At 32.3% G+C, this 17,904-nt stretch overlaps 1 protein-coding gene across 1 annotated transcript in view; it reads left to right on the top strand.

Annotated features, from left to right (window-relative positions):
- The first annotated feature begins 11,715 nt into the window (after positions 1–11,715).
- LOC132733324 (uncharacterized) overlaps positions 11,716–17,904 on the top strand; it is a 51,239-nt gene continuing 45,050 nt past the window's right edge. The window contains exons 1-4 of the mRNA XM_060719956.1: positions 11,716–11,817; positions 11,994–12,165; positions 14,095–14,158; positions 16,763–16,898. Of these exons, the coding sequence (XP_060575939.1) occupies positions 11,781–11,817; positions 11,994–12,165; positions 14,095–14,158; positions 16,763–16,898 (409 nt within the window). The 5' untranslated portion in view covers positions 11,716–11,780. The remainder of the gene's footprint in view (positions 11,818–11,993; positions 12,166–14,094; positions 14,159–16,762; positions 16,899–17,904) is intronic.

Raw genomic sequence — 17,904 nt, 5'->3', positions numbered from 1 at the left:
ATCAATGTTTTGGATTCATAGTCAACATCCAATGGAGCATGCTAACCAATTTATGGCTCTGTGCAAGCTTTACTTCACGTGAATTTTGACTGAAAATAACCACACTATCCGATGAGATGCGGCATTTTTATTTTTCAGTCATTTATTATATTTTTCTCATGATAATAAATCCTTTTATCATACGATTCGTACACGTCAATATTTCGTCATTTAATATTCCAAACCACACCTTCAAAAATGCTTTTCTCCTAAAGCTATAGGGTATTTAAGTTCGAGTGTCATCAAAATTTTAGTAACGTCATCAGCCGTTCGCCTCTTTTTAATGATAACATCGACAGCCATTCATCAGCAAGAATGAGTAAGTAATGTATCTTTCTTACTACAATATATTTAGGTTATCCTTACTGACGCTCAGATATGTTAATAACAGATTTGTGGTATCTGTTTATAGAGTAATAAACGGGGAACGGGGTGTTGGGGCGGTGGGGATGAAGAGGGACTCAGCCACCAATAATTCAAGCAGTTATAGCGATTGAAAGTCAGAAAGTTGGCTGGTCAGCTGAAGCAAACCATAGTACTTGTCACATGTTAAAGCCGGGGGATTATGTGATAATAGTAATTGAACCATTCATGTTAAATTGATAAGTTCTTTTTTTTTCAAGATCAAAATTTAGACTTTTTATATATTTTTTATGTTTATAAATAGAATGCCTATTATACTCAGGAGTCTTGAAGATGGTTTCAATACGTTACTCTAGGTAAGTGTAGACAATGATTTCAAGTCTATGGAAAAGTCTCTCTGTGGGTTTACTGTGGAATTATTATTAACCCCTCTAGACAGCCTTTATAAGGACTAACATCTTATATCTCTATACATGTTATCTCAGATAACTAACTGCATAATTAAGGCTTCCATTGGTCAGCAATACAATCCTTTTTTATGGTTCTTTCATTTAGATGCTAATAATAATGAAAGCTGGTGTTGGTAAGCCCTTTATGCCGTCATTTTTAAAAGTTGTGTATTTTACTGGAAGAAAATAATTTTATTTGATACAGAGGGATATCATTTGGATTTGTTAGTCATACACTGTTTTAAAAGAAAGAAAACTTATTTGAGGATTGTAACAGACAATAAATAAGTGTTGACTGAAGTGTAAACATTCAAAAAATGGGCTAGGGAATTGGAATACTTGGAATTGTTGAAAGGCTGCCTTACGAACGCTGGGTTGTTTACTTATTCTTCGGGCTGATGACTGCCATTATTGCTCGTAGGATACTTAAAATATGCCCAAATGTCACCAAGAGCAGTTTTGCATGTGGAAGGAATGCAATTTTCAGAGTGTAAAATGAAACAAAAAAAATTAGAGACGATATTTGGTGATTATTAATTTGAATGAATAGAAGTAAATTTTCTTTCTTTTGTATTACTTTTGACATTTAAGTATCGATTTCAGCTTTGCTTTTCTATAAACAGCCTGACATTATCAGCATTGTCAGCAAAAATAAAATTGAGGTACCACATGGGGAAAATATTAAAAAACGTAGTTTCGTCATTTAAAGATGTGAAATTATATTTTGATAATTTTCACTGTGAAATTATCAAATATAATTTTCACGGATAAATCAGTAATCCACTGAAAAGCATTAAATAAAAAATGTCCTTTTTTATTTGGCTAAAAGGTTTCCCTACTTTTGAAAAAATTAAGTAGCAAGATATTAAAGAGTATTAACTCTTTTGGTTCTCTAAATACTGTTTGTCGCCATTAATATCTCTATACAACAATAACACATGTATTACAATTGAATAGGAGTTATCACTGGATTTGAAACATGTTCTCATACTTTATATTGATCACTTTTAAGTTCGTCTCCTGTGGAACTAGCTAGTGTCGTATTTTGGCTAACGGTCGTGGCCCGAACCCAACACCATAGAGTTAAACTTCAAAATTAGGAGCAGCTCTTTTTTGTATATTTTAACACACTTAGTTAATAAAAAAATAATTTTCAAGCGTTTTTTTTCCATATAGATCTATTCATCGACTGCTACATCGTCACATAAATAGATATACAGTAATAAATAAATACCGATTTCTATCCGCCTGGCGCCTGGCATAGTGGTAGGAATTGGGAGGTACATGGTATGCAACCAAAAGGTGTCTCATAAGTCAAAATGGCTGGCCCTTTCAGTAGGGGTGACACTATAATAAACAAGACCTTTACCTTTACCTTTATACAGTAGCTGAATGACGATAGCTTTATAGCACAGCTCATAATTTAGATCTTTGCGACAAATCAAATGTTGCAGTTTTCTTTTCTCGGTGAAGTGTCTTCTTTCTTAAATGTAACATGATTATACATATAGGCGTTTAAATGTATGAATGTGTTTTATTAAATAAACCCTTTTACTTTTTTCTGAACTTCTGAGTTTTTTACGAGAAGTGACCGACCCACCCCGACAATGCTCTTATTATCCAAAACAAATTTTAATTCTGATTTAATGGTTTTATTCCTAATTTATTTGCTACGTATTTCTGTGTAAACAAATAACCATGCCATATATATGTCAACTATTGACAGTAAACGAATTAACGACCTATCTAATATAATACTATTAAACCACTTCGTATCCATTAATGTTGTCTTAGAAATGCATTTATAGTTTCATGGGATTATCGATCCAAGAATCTCTATCTTTGCTTCTGAGAGTTTTAATCTGCCTACTTTATTTGAAATATTATGACATAATTATATTTGATGCTCACACCAAGAGTGTTTATTGTGAAAGCAACACGAAATATTGAATGATTGATGTCATGAAAACCATACACAGAAAATATAGTGATTTCCTTTTCAATAAAAGCTAGGAAAATTTTAATTTTGCTGAAGTTTCACTTTTCTAATAGAAATTAAAACAATAGTGCATCGAAATACAGGCGGCATTATGGCACCGTTTTTATAACATTGTAAACTTGATAAAAGCATAATTCATTTTTTGTACAATAAAATCATTTCTGCAAAAAAGTAAACAATATAATACAGCTATTATAAAAGGTCAAGTCGTGTGGTATATTTTGTATATGTACATATGTGCATTCAATTTCAATGTAAATATCAACGTCGTAAGAAAAATAGGATTTCATTGTCTTTTATTTAAAGATAAAATTGCTGTTTTGAGTGAAGCTAAAACATATATTCTGATATTCTGTTCAATGGAATATCAAACTACAGCATACTGCTATGGAGATTTAATCAATATATTTAAATCTGCAGATGTCTTAGGATGATACATGAAAAGAAAAGGAATTTAAAAAATGTTTTTGAATGTCTGTATTGTTCAAAGATTTGAAGATTTTCAGTTTGACCTTCCAGTTTTGTTGTTTTTTTTAAGTTCAATGTTAAAGGGGGACTGGCTTATCGGTATGCATGCAATCGTATAACTTTAGTAAGGAAGCTGTTATTGTAGGACAAATCTCTTTTGTTGCTTTATGTTAGCGATGTTAAATTCTCCGCAACGTCAGTGCCGCCGTCAACTATACATTTAACTGCACAATTAATTTCAAAAGGCTATCTATGATAAGTAGTTTAGTTAATTTACCAATAGATTTTACCTAATATTTAACTTGTCACGAAACATTATGGAGGTAATAAAGCAATCCGACTCTACAATATTAATAGCTATATTTAATTGACTTTAAATGAACATCCGAACAAATCCAGTGAAAATTAAACAAGAGTGTCTAGATGGCCCTAGATCGCTCAACTAACCCATCGAACTCATCCGAGCGTTTTCTTAGACAATCGTCCTGACAAAGTTTGATGACAATTGTCAAACATGTGACCACAAGAGCGTTGACAAAGTTTTTTTCATATTTGGGCAGTGTGACCTGGATTTTTCCGCCAGGTGACCCATATTCGATCTTGATCTAGAAATCATAAAAACAAACATGCATACCAATTTTCCAGGATATTTTGATAAAGACAGTAGCCAATCAAGTGTTAACAATAATTATTTATTTTTAGCTCATGTGAACTAGTTTTTCACTCGAGATTACCCATGTTCGAACTCATCCGAGCAATTAACTAGACAAGCGCATCCTGACTAAGTTTGATGACAATTGAGACAAAAATGTGACCACTAGAGTGTTAACAAGGTATTTGGGCGAAGTCGCCTAGTTTTTGACCCCAGGTGACCCATATTCAAACTTGACCTGGAAATCATAAAAAAACAACTTTCAGACCAATTTCCAGGATGTTTGGATCAAAACAGTAGCAACTAGAGTATTAACAAGTTTTTTTCTATTTTAGCTCCTGTGACCAAGTTTTTCATTGAACATGATCCATTTTCGAACTAATCCGAGCAATTACCTAGACATCCTGTTAAAGTTTGATGACAATTGAGTAAAAAATGTGACCACAAGAGCGTTAACAAGGTTTTTCCATATTTGGGGCGGTGTGACCTAGTTTTTGACCCCAGGTGACCCATATTCGAACTTGATCTAGAAATAATCAAAACAAATTTGCATACCAATTTCCAGTATATTTGGATAAAAAACAGTAGCAACTGGAGTGTAACAAGAATTTTCTACATTTAGCTCCTGTGACCTAATTTGTCATCTGAGATAATAATATTCGAAATTGTCCGAGGAATTACCGACAAGGTTTGATGATAACTGAGGCAAAAATGTGACAACTAGAGTGTTAACGAACAAATGTAGACGGACGAAAGACGAGGGACGAAGTCCGACGGACGACGGACATTCAACGATCCTAAAATCTCACCCTGAGCGAGCAATTTCCCTATGATACCTTAGACTCTCAAAAATTCATTAAATCACTTATAATGGCTATAAACAACCCAAGGGAACTATGAAATCCATTCTGTTACTGATTTTTCATCATACAATCTAAATTAACTGAATAATAATTCCAATACACACCATGATAGAATCAAACAAGACTAACAATAAGTTTTAAAAGGTTATACGAACTTAATCCTGTGACAGTTTCATTAAAATCATGCGATAATATTATTTTTACTATCAAAAATCTAAAACCAACGAGCAGGAGTTATCTACTTTCCACTCTGAAGTGAGCATATTATAGCTTATATCTTGTAATATACTAATCTTCTATACCATTATGTTCCAAATATACCAAAATGATAAATAATAATAATAATAATAATAATAATAATAATAATAATAATAATAATAAAATAATAATAACAATAATAATAATAATAATAATAATAATAATAATAATAATAATAATAATAATAATAACAATAATAATAATAATAATAATAATGATTATAATAGCTTTATTTACCGAAGGCAACACATTAAGACATATACAGATTGTAACACAATATTTACAATGGGGCCTTCTAAATAAAAAACACACCACAAAACAAACAAACACGCACGCACGCACGCACGCACGCACGCACACACACACCAACACACACACACATCACACACACAAAAGAACACCTATCAAACGAAGACAATACATCTGACATCTAAAGATTTAATGTGAAGCAACATCTGTATAAATTGAACAAATCCTAATTTATCTTTAGATAATCAGGCCTACTTAATATTGGAAAAATTCAAACTTCACACATGAGTAATAGCATCATATTTTTTTTTGTTAGTGGCGGGGGTTTAGAGACATTCTATATTCACTTTCGGGTCTAAATGACCGGAAGGGGAACACGAATTTTCTCAGCCACATCAAGGGCGCCCTGTTTTATCAGGGAGGGGATATTGATATCCTACGTTGCCGGGGAGGGGCTCTGGTTGGCTCTGGTCACAGGTTCAGATATAGGTAGTGTTGACCTGAGCGTGTGGACTGGCCAAACATCAGAATAAAAGCCGAACCTGACTCTGTTTTCAAAAAACAAAACAAAAAAAACAAAAACAAAAAAAAAAAAACAATAATATTAATAAACGGAACCAATTTTATAGTTTGGAGGAAACAACTTAACCACTTATCTACCATATAAATACCATTCAAAGATTTACTATATCTATCTATTAACCATTTTCCCTTCAAATCTAAATTAGAATAACAAATTAATTATTGGCAATAAATCAAAATACCCTTTCACAATGTATTTGTAGAGATATATAATTAATAAATAAGAATTTTGATTTATTATCATCATTGGTTCATGAACAATATGCTGTACATCATGTTCGTGCCACAAACTTAAGCTTGTCTATATAGGTCTATACACAAACAAGAAAATTTGCAAAACTTTACAAATCGAATTGACCTCCTTTTAAGTAAACAATGAAGTTTCGGCCGATCACACCAAAGGAGACCATATTTTAAGCATTAAAAGCTAAGATAACTACGCAGGTGTTCGGATAAAATAACACAATTATCAAACAATTAGTGCTAAAACAAATTTGTTTTTTTACGAATTTGGCACTCCAATGTACGTATCACTTATATAATTAGCCTCTTTACATCAAATAAATAAAGTCCCCATTGAATAGGGGAAATAGGTTAATTCCTGACATTGCTTTAAAAATAAATTTATATTTAAATAAAAGATGATATTATTACATTAAATACTCATTGAACTGATATAAGAGACAGTACTCTCTTTAAACGTCTCGGCCTCATATTTAACTTTTGTCTATGTAAGAATGCTGATCATTTTAAAATTAATCTTAGTAGGTATCGGAGCTATCCCAACTTATTACTCGCCTGTACATAGAAACCGGCGAATATATTTGTAACAGTTTAATTTGATATCTCTGGTAGGAGAATATCTGAAAATAAAACCAAATCAATAATCAAACAATTAAAGACCAAAATGATTTTTCATTAACCTTAAAATTCAAACATATGATAACATTGCTGAATGAAATGCGATGTACAAATATTGACATCTTAAAAACCAACCTTACATTTTTTTCTTAGTGTCAAACGTTGCTTTTTATGATAAATGTTTTATTTTTTTTTATTTTATTTAATTATTATCAGTTGTAAGTATCAGACCGTTCCTTTACACTATATTGACAAGCCCGTCACGTGACTTGGTAAACGAACATTATAAATGCTTCAATTAAGTATTGAGAATGCAGGAATACACATCTTGACTGCATTATTTGCTGCCCAAGTATCATATAGCATTACAAAGCTATCTCTTAGTAATTTATCGTTATACAATTTTCATTGCGGTAATTAATACTGTAAATGATATCTAAACTACCATTACATGTATGTCTTGAGATATAAAGTGTAAATACATTATTATTATTTTTCATTATTGGTTTTTTTTAATAATTTGAATGTTAAAGTGACAAATTCAATGAATGTTAAGCGATGTTATTAAAGTTTGGATCTCGTTTATTAAAAACAATCTACATTTTTATGATAACATCGGATTTTGTATCCTGATAACCATCAGAAATTATCTAGCCTTAGCTTAAAGCGATTTCAATATGACATGAACATGACCAATTTTTCAACTTTTATCATGCATCGAATCTTTCATTTTAATTACTTAAGAATTCTTATTAATATCTTTTTATCATCATTATCAATATTACAAAATTTAATATTATTTGAACTCATTTAGTTGTGACGAATTTCAACATAGATGATATCAGAAATATCTTTATAATAAATAGGCCTAGTCTGATTGCCGAAACAAGGTAGAGAAAATCCTCTTTAATACTCTTGACAGCACAGTCTATATTTCATATCCATTAAACTTTGGAATACTGTAAGTACATCAATACTCGCTTATAATTTAGGTAAAAAATGTCTCTTGTTGAAATCAAAGAAACCCCTTGTCAACATTGACTTAAACTTCATCAAACTTTCAAATATTAGAATCGGTGACCCCGAAGAAACGGAAAGAAATAATGTATGGGATAACATTTTTGTTCTTTCTTTTTTCTTTCTGTTATTTTATTCCCTATCAACCTCTAAAAAGTAAACATCATGATTTGTTTGATGCATACCACTATCAACTGGACAGGTTTGAAATTCGAATTTTGCGTGTATCAGGTGCTACTGACGTTTGTGAGTGGTCCAACTTAATGTATTTAGTAATATTATTTAGTAAATTCAAGTGATTTTGACCCGTACTCAACTGACATACATGTATTAGTCTATGTTTACGTACCAAATCGTTGTGCCGCAATTTTGTCTACCAAGGATTTTTAGCACGAATGCGCTCGTTTCCTGATAGATATTTCATGAACGGGAAGGGCTAGAGACTTGTGGTTGGTCTCGTTTGGAAGCTTAATACAAACCTGAAATAGTGATGAAAGGTTTTTTAATTGTCTGGCCAATTGTTTTCACAACGGTCCGGGATATGAATCCCTTGCTCGTAGGCTCGAATCTGGAGTTATCGGCCTTCTCTTAACTGAAAGTATATTTTTAAAGGGGATCATTATTTACTTTTTTTTGGTTTTTGAAACTGTTAAGATGAACACATGTTTTTTTTTTATCAATCTGGTCATATTTTTTCTTCCCATGTCCGATACTCGTGCCTGTGCCTCTTCCCGCCCTCACAGTCTTTGAGAAAGGAAATCATTTTTTGTTCGCGTTTTCTGTTCGTGTTTTTTCCTCGATAAAAAGTATTATAGCTTTGTTTTCATTTATTATTTATGACATACATTTATGTCAGTATTTTTCAGTTTTGTCGTAAGACGTATATGTATATGGCTATCAGCTATTTGTGATACTATCTACATGGTCCGGTATAAATGTTGTTTACCCGAAGAGATTTTTATCAAGATTAAAACTATATACATAATTTGGTGATTGTAATTTAAATTAACTGGATCATATCCAACAAGTATTAAGTGAGAAGTTCAAACATTAACATTCATTAGTGGCGTTGAATTTACAAAAGATCACATATACTTGACATATTTCCCCAGCTTCTATAAAAAGGTAAAGGTAAAGGTCTTGTTTATTATAGTGTCACCCCTACTGAAAGGGCCAGCCATTTTGACTTATGAGACACCTATTGGTTGCATACCATGTACCTCCCAATTTTCTACCACTATACCAGGCGCCAGGCGGATAGAAATCGGTAACCATTCATTTTAACTACCTCGCGGCTCACGAAGCGGCCATTTCGGAACGAGTCCCACGAGAAACATTCGTCCTTCAATTAACGCTCCCCGTGGGGCTCGAACCTTCGACCTCCCGATCCGAAGGCGGACGCCTTAACCACTAGGTTATATTCTATAACTAGAAAAATAAATAGAGGATATTGAATGAGTGTCAGATAATGAACAATGTGAAATAATACCGCCATTAAGACTTAATAATGACTTGTATGTATTTACTGATAAAGAAAAGGCAAATGCGCTCAATGATTACTTTTTCTCTGTATCATCTATTGACTTCTTTACCAATTTTCAATCTTAAAACAAACGAATCTTTGTGTGAAATAATCATTAACGAAGAAGAAGTGAAAGGCATTCTTTCATGCTTAATAATAAAAAAGGCTAGTGGACCAGATTGGATAAGTCACCGTATTATTCAATAAACATCTGCTAGCATTCGTAAACCTCTATGTTCTCTTCAAGGAAATACATATCCCACATGATGGAAAAACGCAAGCGTTATGCCATTATTTAAAAAAGGGAAGCACGATCTTTGTTCTAGTTATAGACCAATTTCTTTAATAAGTTGCATAGGGAAAGTTATGGAAAAAATTATATTCAAATATATTTTTACAACCATTTACATATGAACAATCTTATTTGCAAATATCAATCCGGGTTTGTTCCAGGCATTCTACTGTATATCAATTAATTGACAATAATCATCAAATGATGAAAAGAAATCAACTTTTATAGTGTTCTCTGATATCTCTAAAGCATTTGACCGTGTTTAGCATAAATGTCCACTGTATAAACTGCATCAGTACGGCATAACAAATAATTTGAATACTTGGATTGCTACCTATTTTTGATTTATGATAATGACATTGCTGAAAACCCACTTAGATTGACTCGTCTTTTTGCAGATGATAGTTCTTTATCAGTAACAAGCGAAGATTCTAAATATTGAAATATAGAAATGACTCTAAATATTGATCTTAAAACTATTACTGAATGGGCAGACCAATGGCGTGTAACCTTTAATCCTAATAAGACGTATTATTGCGTTCTCTTATTAGAAATGAAAGACCTTTTTTGTACTTCAACAAAGTTCAACTTAATTACAGTCAACACCACAAGCATTTTGGGTTAACCTTAAGTTATGATGGAACTTGGCATGAACATATTAATAATATAACTAACTCGGCTTCCAAAATATTAGGTTCTTTGCGTTTATTAAAGTTCAAATTAAATAGAACAACATTAAATAACATTTATATTTCCTACATGAGGCCTGTATTAGAATATGCTAGCGTTATTTGGGATAGTTGTACCTTATATGAATAAGAAAAAAAAAAAAGAAAAAAAATACGATATGATATTGCGCGCTTAGTAACTGGTTTGACTCGCTCTGTGTCTATAGGAAGACTTTTGCACGAAATAGCTCGCGTTTGTTCAGCAGATCGCCGTTTAATGCAAAAAATATCAATAATGTATAAAGCCAAAAATGGTGAGCTTCCAAGTTATCTGGAAACTTAGTTCCCAAATTTTGTATCAGAAAGTAGCCAATATAACCTTAGAAATAACGATAATTACGTAACAATAGCACGACGAACATAAATATTTTCTAGATCATTTATACCCTCAGCAATTTCGGCATGGAATAGTCTTGATAATGATATACTTGACTCGCCTTTTTTAAATGTGTTCAAAACTAAACTTATGGATAAATTCAAACCCACACTTGTCCCTAAATATTATTTCATTGAAAAAAGATAAACATCTGTTTAACATGCACGTTTAAGAAATAGATGTAGTAATTTGAATGATGATCTGTATAGAAATCACTAAGCAAACTCCCTTGTTTATGAGTTTTGCCATATCGAGGAGGATGCTGGACATTTCGTTTTTAATTGTAAACTTTTTGGTGATCAAAGACTCCAACTTTTCACTTTCACTCGCCCTTTTCATCCATTAAGTACAAGAACTCTTCTTTATGGAAAAGAAAATTTATCAGACGAGGAAAACTCTTTTTTATTTCATAAGGCTCAAAAATATATATAAATATACAGATAGATTCAAATAATAACAAATAAGTACATGTAAAAATAACAATCATTGTTCCAATTTTAATTCTCCTAATTCCCCTTATAAATGACATATTTTTGACAGCCACACAAACCATCACACACTGCAAGTGCAGGAAAATTACTATTATTTCTAATATTTAAAAATTGATTAGCAAATGTTTTTTTTTTTAATTTAATGTCAAATTCTATTTGCTACTTTGTTTTTGTATCCGTCTTAATATTTGAAATTGCTCATGTGTACAGTGTTTAAACATGTTTTCGTTTCTATTTCTTATAATGCTTAAAGGAAGGACAGTTACTAATGTTGCTAGAACTTGTTCAACTTTTTGCCTTTTGTTAAAAATGTTTTTTGTGGAAATAATGTTTTTAAATTGTATTCAAAGAGCAATAAAATATTATTCAACTTAATAAATTTCCTTTATTTCTTACACAATCACTAATATCCAATATATTTTTGAAATTTCCCGAAGGGTAGTTAAATAATTAAAAAATAATTGACTTATGATTTTTATCCCTCGGCAATTCCATTTTTTTCTATTATATAGTGACTACTCAGATATCTGTATAATTTTCATTTATTTGTTTGCGTAGCAGCAAATACACAATGGATGTCTTGAAAATATTTTTTCTTGTAATGCTATGTAAGTATATATGTTTAATTCAGAAAATTGTAATATTTTGAGAACAAATATTTCATTCTTTTATTTATGGGGTATTTTCTAATTTATAGTGATAAGTAAATTAAAAGAAACTTTTTTTATAGAGGGTCCATTTATTTAATTTACAGTTTCACGTATTTTTCATGTACTGTTTATAGGGCAAGTGGACAGGGTAGATGCGCAGGAGATACTCAGTGAGAGAAAAAACACTTTGAGGTCGATAGAAGAATTGATAGTGTATATAAAACTTGGGAAGGATGAGGTTTGTGCTGGTGTACAAATGTCTGACGCTTGGGTTCTCACTCTTGCTGACTGTATCGATACTAAAATGTAAGTTGTATCATATTTTATTACCAAGTGAAAAATATCTGTTTTATATTGATATTAATTATTTCAAAAGAGGAGCCAAATAAGCATTTTTACCACTGGCCCGTTACCCCTACAGGTTAAAATCGCTTCAGTGACTTTTGGATTCTTCAATCTGGTAAGCTATCTATTTAGCCTAAAGAATGTTGGTGATCGTCCCCCTCCACCAGTAAAGCTGTAAAATCGCAACATGACCCGTTCTGTGCTTGTGCGACGTAAAACCAAACCAAATAAATCACACGTTACAAGGGCAAATTCAAGTTTTAAGTAAATATTTATAACGCAAGAGTGGGCACAAGGGTCGCCATCGTGAAATATCGTTACTCACACGAGACTGACGAAACCGAGATTTGGACGTCTTTAAGCCCCTTGTAGTAATCCACCGGGTTAGGCATAATTCAACATTAAAACAAGAAAACTGTGATTTTTTTTAATTCAGAAACATCCGCAGTTGTTTATATGGCGGTTATCATGGAATATCCAATGTGATACCTTCGTGCCATTCCATGAAAAGCGGCGTATGGTCCCCAAATAAAAGAAAGCGTGAGCCCTAAACATGAAAACAATGGATAGAACTAAACAAAATGGAATGCTGGCAAATATTGTGTATTTTCAAAAACGTTAATTTTTCTTTTCGTTATTAAATAGCTCTGAATATCTTTCAATCTTTATTTGAAATCAATACACCCGTCGTTACATGCGATTTATAAAAAGATAACGTTTCATTGCCTTCATTGCTACAAAAATCAACACAAATATAGTTTATTAGTTTTCTCTATGTATCTAAAACGATCCCGGATACCAGGCGTCGCGGATCCCGGGTTTTCCCCCTACCGATTTGAAAACATGCGCAATTGAAATTATTGAATTGTTTTGTTTGTTTGTTTTTGTTTTGAAGTTTGACGGAAAGGGCCAAATTAAACCATTTACTAAGAAAAAGGAAAAGGTTTTGTAAATCAATTGTTTAATGTTTAAAATATGAGTAGCATACCTTTCTAATGATATAAAATATTTAACTGTTTAAGGAAAATAACTTTATAATTATTATTACAAAATTACTATAATTTGCATTTTATCAGCTGCAATATCTTTTGCAAATGATTCACAAGTTATCAGTATGTTTATATATAAGTACTAGCATTTCCAAAATTGCCTTGAATCGCCGTTCTACCATTGGCATAGTTCTTGTCTAATACCTTTGTTGTATGTGGTCAACACATAAAGGCAACAAAAATACATATATAAGATATATCTTATGGCATTTCTTATTTATATGATTTATATATATTCATTCTTGGACGGTAGCGGCATTATAAAATAAGAAATGTTTGCCAAAAGGTATTTATAATAAGAAAAATTAACAGTGATTGAATCAGCCAACTGCGTAAAATAGCTATAAATAGCTCGCCGCTATGGTAATAAAAGTGATGACGTCCCCAAAAAGTAAAAAATAACTTAAATATATATAAAGCCAATTAGCACGAAAATAACGCAACGACCGCTGTGGTGTAGTACTTACACTGGACAGGCAATCCAGAGACCCGTGGTTCGAATCTCGGCTGCGGCGTACCGATTTTTCATGCGATTTTCTATTTATAATTTCTCTCTCATGACATGTATTGTAAAAATGTCGACGTCATCGTCAATTTTTGTTCACATCAATACAATAAAGCTCACCACTAAATAAAACTAAACAAAAATTGATAGCGTCAATCACAACCTGCCAAATCAATTCATTTTTCTGACATATCATATTAGTTTTGTGTGTGCAAAATTGCCCGTCTGTTTGAAATGCTAAAGTAATTAGATGGCTATATTTCATATATCGTAGAAATTCATTTTTCTCATTGTTTTGATTTTTATTTGATTTCTTTGTATTTATTAATTTTTTAGCAAGCTTGGAAAGTACAGTATAACATACCAAGATGGTTCAAAACAGGTCATTGCCGAAGACAGGGTGAGTGAAAAATGAAATTAGTTTTATTTTATATGCACGATACTTTATAATTTTCTTAAAAAAGTGGATAGGTTTACAATGCGCACATTTTCCATATTTTTTCAAATACTGATTAAAAAAATAGAAATTTATGATATTGATATTCTCATAGCTAGGAAAACTTATGTTGATAAAGTTCTTATTGGTTTAGAATGATCAATTATATGATGAATAATAATATTTTGTTCTAGAACATTTTATTATATGCTATATAAATACATGATATTTTAATTTCGGATCATGTATCTCACACTTGCCAACAACTTCCAAAAATAATAGCTTCGTAATTTGCTTTTGTCTGATACTGAATTATTGACTGTATTACAGACCTTCTATTATACACCAGTTTACTTTAATTCTGTGGTGTAAGTTTAAGAAAATACCAGGAAAATTGTACAAAAAACACAACAATATGTTGTCATTCTACATGAAATGGATATGAACTTTTGATTTTTAAGTATTGTATATGACGCAATTGCAATTTTGTTGAGCTTCAATGAGTGAGACTGAAAAAAGGATAGGAGCAACACACTAAATACCGTATTCCGGTTTATACCGGACAAAGCGCTTGAATCATAAAATGCTTAAATCTTGCCTTTTTACCCAACGGAGTGAACTTTAATGGGTCTTATTCATCTTTTCACACCAATTTATGTATGATAATGGATGAAAAATGTAAAAATCGGCGAAAAAAAAAAACAACGATATTTGTCTGTTTTGTGATCATTATTTCTGCAAACGTCTAGAGGTACTGCTCCAATCCAAACTCCTCACAGCGGTTACGTCACGCTTTGCTTTTTTAACCACTGCCACCACTGAAATCACGTGACGCTAGTTGTATCATGTGACGAAAACATGATGGCCAGTTTCAGAACGCCAAGGATTCCATATCTAACTGGCAGATTTATAATTACATCCTTACCAGATAAAATATGTTCAAAACACTCAATTCGTTTACACTATAAAACAAATGCCGGATCAAATTCTTTTGCGCAATCGTTCAATAACTGTCTAACTTTCGTCATTGTTTACTATACATACGTGTCTCAGTAAAAATATCTTTCGTTATGTTTACAAAATATAATTTTAAAACGTATATTTTTTACATTCTTGTACATTAAGCATAACAATTTAATGAAAGAAAACTAAAATGATATAAAGTATTCTATTTTAAAATTAAAAGTGAAAAAATATATTCGGCTCTCTGACGACCGAATTTACTTGTGGTGACAGCACAGACACTTGGGGTGTGGAGCTCAAAACGCCTTTAAAATCCAAATAAAATATATATTTGTCAAATCCAGCACATGTACTGATCATATATAAAAAAATTGATATAAGTCGTTTTGAAAAAAAAATCATATTTCAACAAGATAAAACTGTTCGCCGGAAAAAATCCAGTGGCAGTGGTTACTGTACTGATTAGAGGAAGTAACCGCTGCGGGGAGTTTTGGCTCCAATCCTGTATGGAGTTAAATCCAAGTTTCAAACAGTTCAGCTAAATGCCCATCTCACACAGAATACTGTTGGACTCACGGTTCCCATACGGTATACTCGGTTAAACACGGATTGACTGGTACGAATATTTAGCTCCAACCATGCCTGGTGATTAGTCGGCACGAGTAAGACTTAAATTTGAATGTAGCACGAGTATGTACGAATAAAGGATGGAGATCCTCGGTCAAGCAAGGTTTGAACACGACTTGCATACGAATACAAACGATTGTTGTACGGTTCCAAGTGCGGTCTAGTACGGTCTGGTACGATCAAATACGACCTTTACTTGATTTACTCGATTTTCACAGGGTTTACATAGGGCCACGCCGACTTTTGTTCCAGTTATGCTGGAATTATGACATATTCGTGTATGTTTTGATATCTAATGGCTTCGCTTCATAAATGTTCGAACTTTTAACGAAGAACACCTATATATGTGAATATTGGTTATGTTAAACAATGGCAGATGCAATAGATGACATGATAAGGGAATTACAAATCATGAAAAGACTGATAGACATTGGTAGTCCCCCAGCTCATCAGGCTCGGCAGGGTCAGAAAGTTGGAGTGGTCGGCGGGCGTGGATGGCCCTTCTTGTTTTCTTTCTTTATGTGCGTGGGAATATTCTTCTTTGGGTGCATCCTTGCATGAAACAGAAAGTACTCAGGGTAGATCTAGCAGTAATACATATTCATGCTTACGATCTTGGCATGGTTGGGCTCACTCGTGGAATGGACCTCAAGTACAGCTGTATATACGGTCTCATACAGTCTCACACGGTCTCTCAAGGTATTGTACGGCCGTTTATACGATCATACAGGGAAATTACATCCGTACCAGGTTTTTAAACGTTTTAAAAATCATACCCGGTTAACACGGATACACTCGAATGGCCCAAGTGTAACTCGGATAAACTCACGGTTAGTTCGATTGTTTGTACGGTTTACACGGGTGGTCAACCGTATAAGTAGTGTGTTCTGTGTGAGACGGGCTCAATGCATGGTACGCCAATGTCGACACCCAGACCCGGAAGTACCTTCGTAGTATAAAACTTATTTCATTTTTCAGGACTCCGTTGGCGAAGAATTCGTTCTCCTTCGGATAAAGCCAACTAAAGAAACAAAAACTAAATTTGCAAAACTTTCGAACTTAATGTTACCCTCACCCGACTACGATTATCGGGTCTACAGTAAGGACGAGTCAGGTAAGTTTTAAAGAAATACAAATTGTTTGATTGTATTGCATTCGTTGTTTCCTCAACATTCCAATTTGCTGAAGAACATTTAAATCGGTTTATAAGGTTGAAATTTGATTTTCAGCGTCTGTATCCGACATGTCATTAATTTCTATGCATTGTAATCAAAGCGTCATTCACTTTATTTTCTTTTAGAAAAACAATTCTCTATTGTTACAAGTAATTTAATCTTGGTAAAACGCATTATTTCACTATAAGCTTTCTTTAAAATTGTGTTTATGTGTTCCTAGTTAAATAAGGGTCAATTCGCCTTTTCAGACACTGAGGACATGTCCCCAATCATGTCCTTAAATAATATTTAGCTTGCCAAAAAGTGATCTATTAATTTTGAATCCAGTTGTTTACTGATGTCGACAACATTAAATTTTATTTCATTTTTATATAGATAAAAATGCAACAGGAGTAGGTTTAAGACATGTCCTTTAATAGAAAGAAGTGAAATTCAATTTTGTAACTGTGAGACATTTAAAATTAAACAAAGTATGAATTGTGTTTCAGAAAATATGATACAAAAATGTATATTCAATAATTTGTGACAACTGTAGGCAGTTTTATATTGGCCAAAAAAAAAAACAACGAATTATGTAAACTTATGATTTTACATACGCAACAAACAGACACAGAAGAACGCATAATGTTGCAAGTCAATTAATCCTTACGTAAATGTTCAGGCGGAAAATTTAGTATTCCCCCTTTTTACAAAATATTAAGCAATAGTGATTTTTATAGCAGAAAAGAAAGGTATCTAATCCAATTGTTAAAACCACACGTAAAGTTTGTTTAACAAGTCATTTATATATAAGTACTTCATTCTTCATTTTCAATCTTTTCATTTTTAATTAATAAGAAACACTTGCGTTTTTATTCAGTCATATTGTCCGTTTAATAACCAGTATTTATTCAGTAAAAATGTTTATTACCATACAATTTGTGGCCATATAATAATTAACATATG

This window comes from Ruditapes philippinarum, unplaced genomic scaffold (assembly GCF_026571515.1).
Source record: "Ruditapes philippinarum isolate M1 unplaced genomic scaffold, ASM2657151v2 ctg4553_1_1_1_1, whole genome shotgun sequence".
Classification (NCBI taxonomy): domain Eukaryota; kingdom Metazoa; phylum Mollusca; class Bivalvia; order Venerida; family Veneridae; genus Ruditapes; species Ruditapes philippinarum.
The sequence above is the reverse complement of the archived record's forward strand: the minus strand, read 5'-3'. Positions and strand labels throughout refer to the sequence as shown.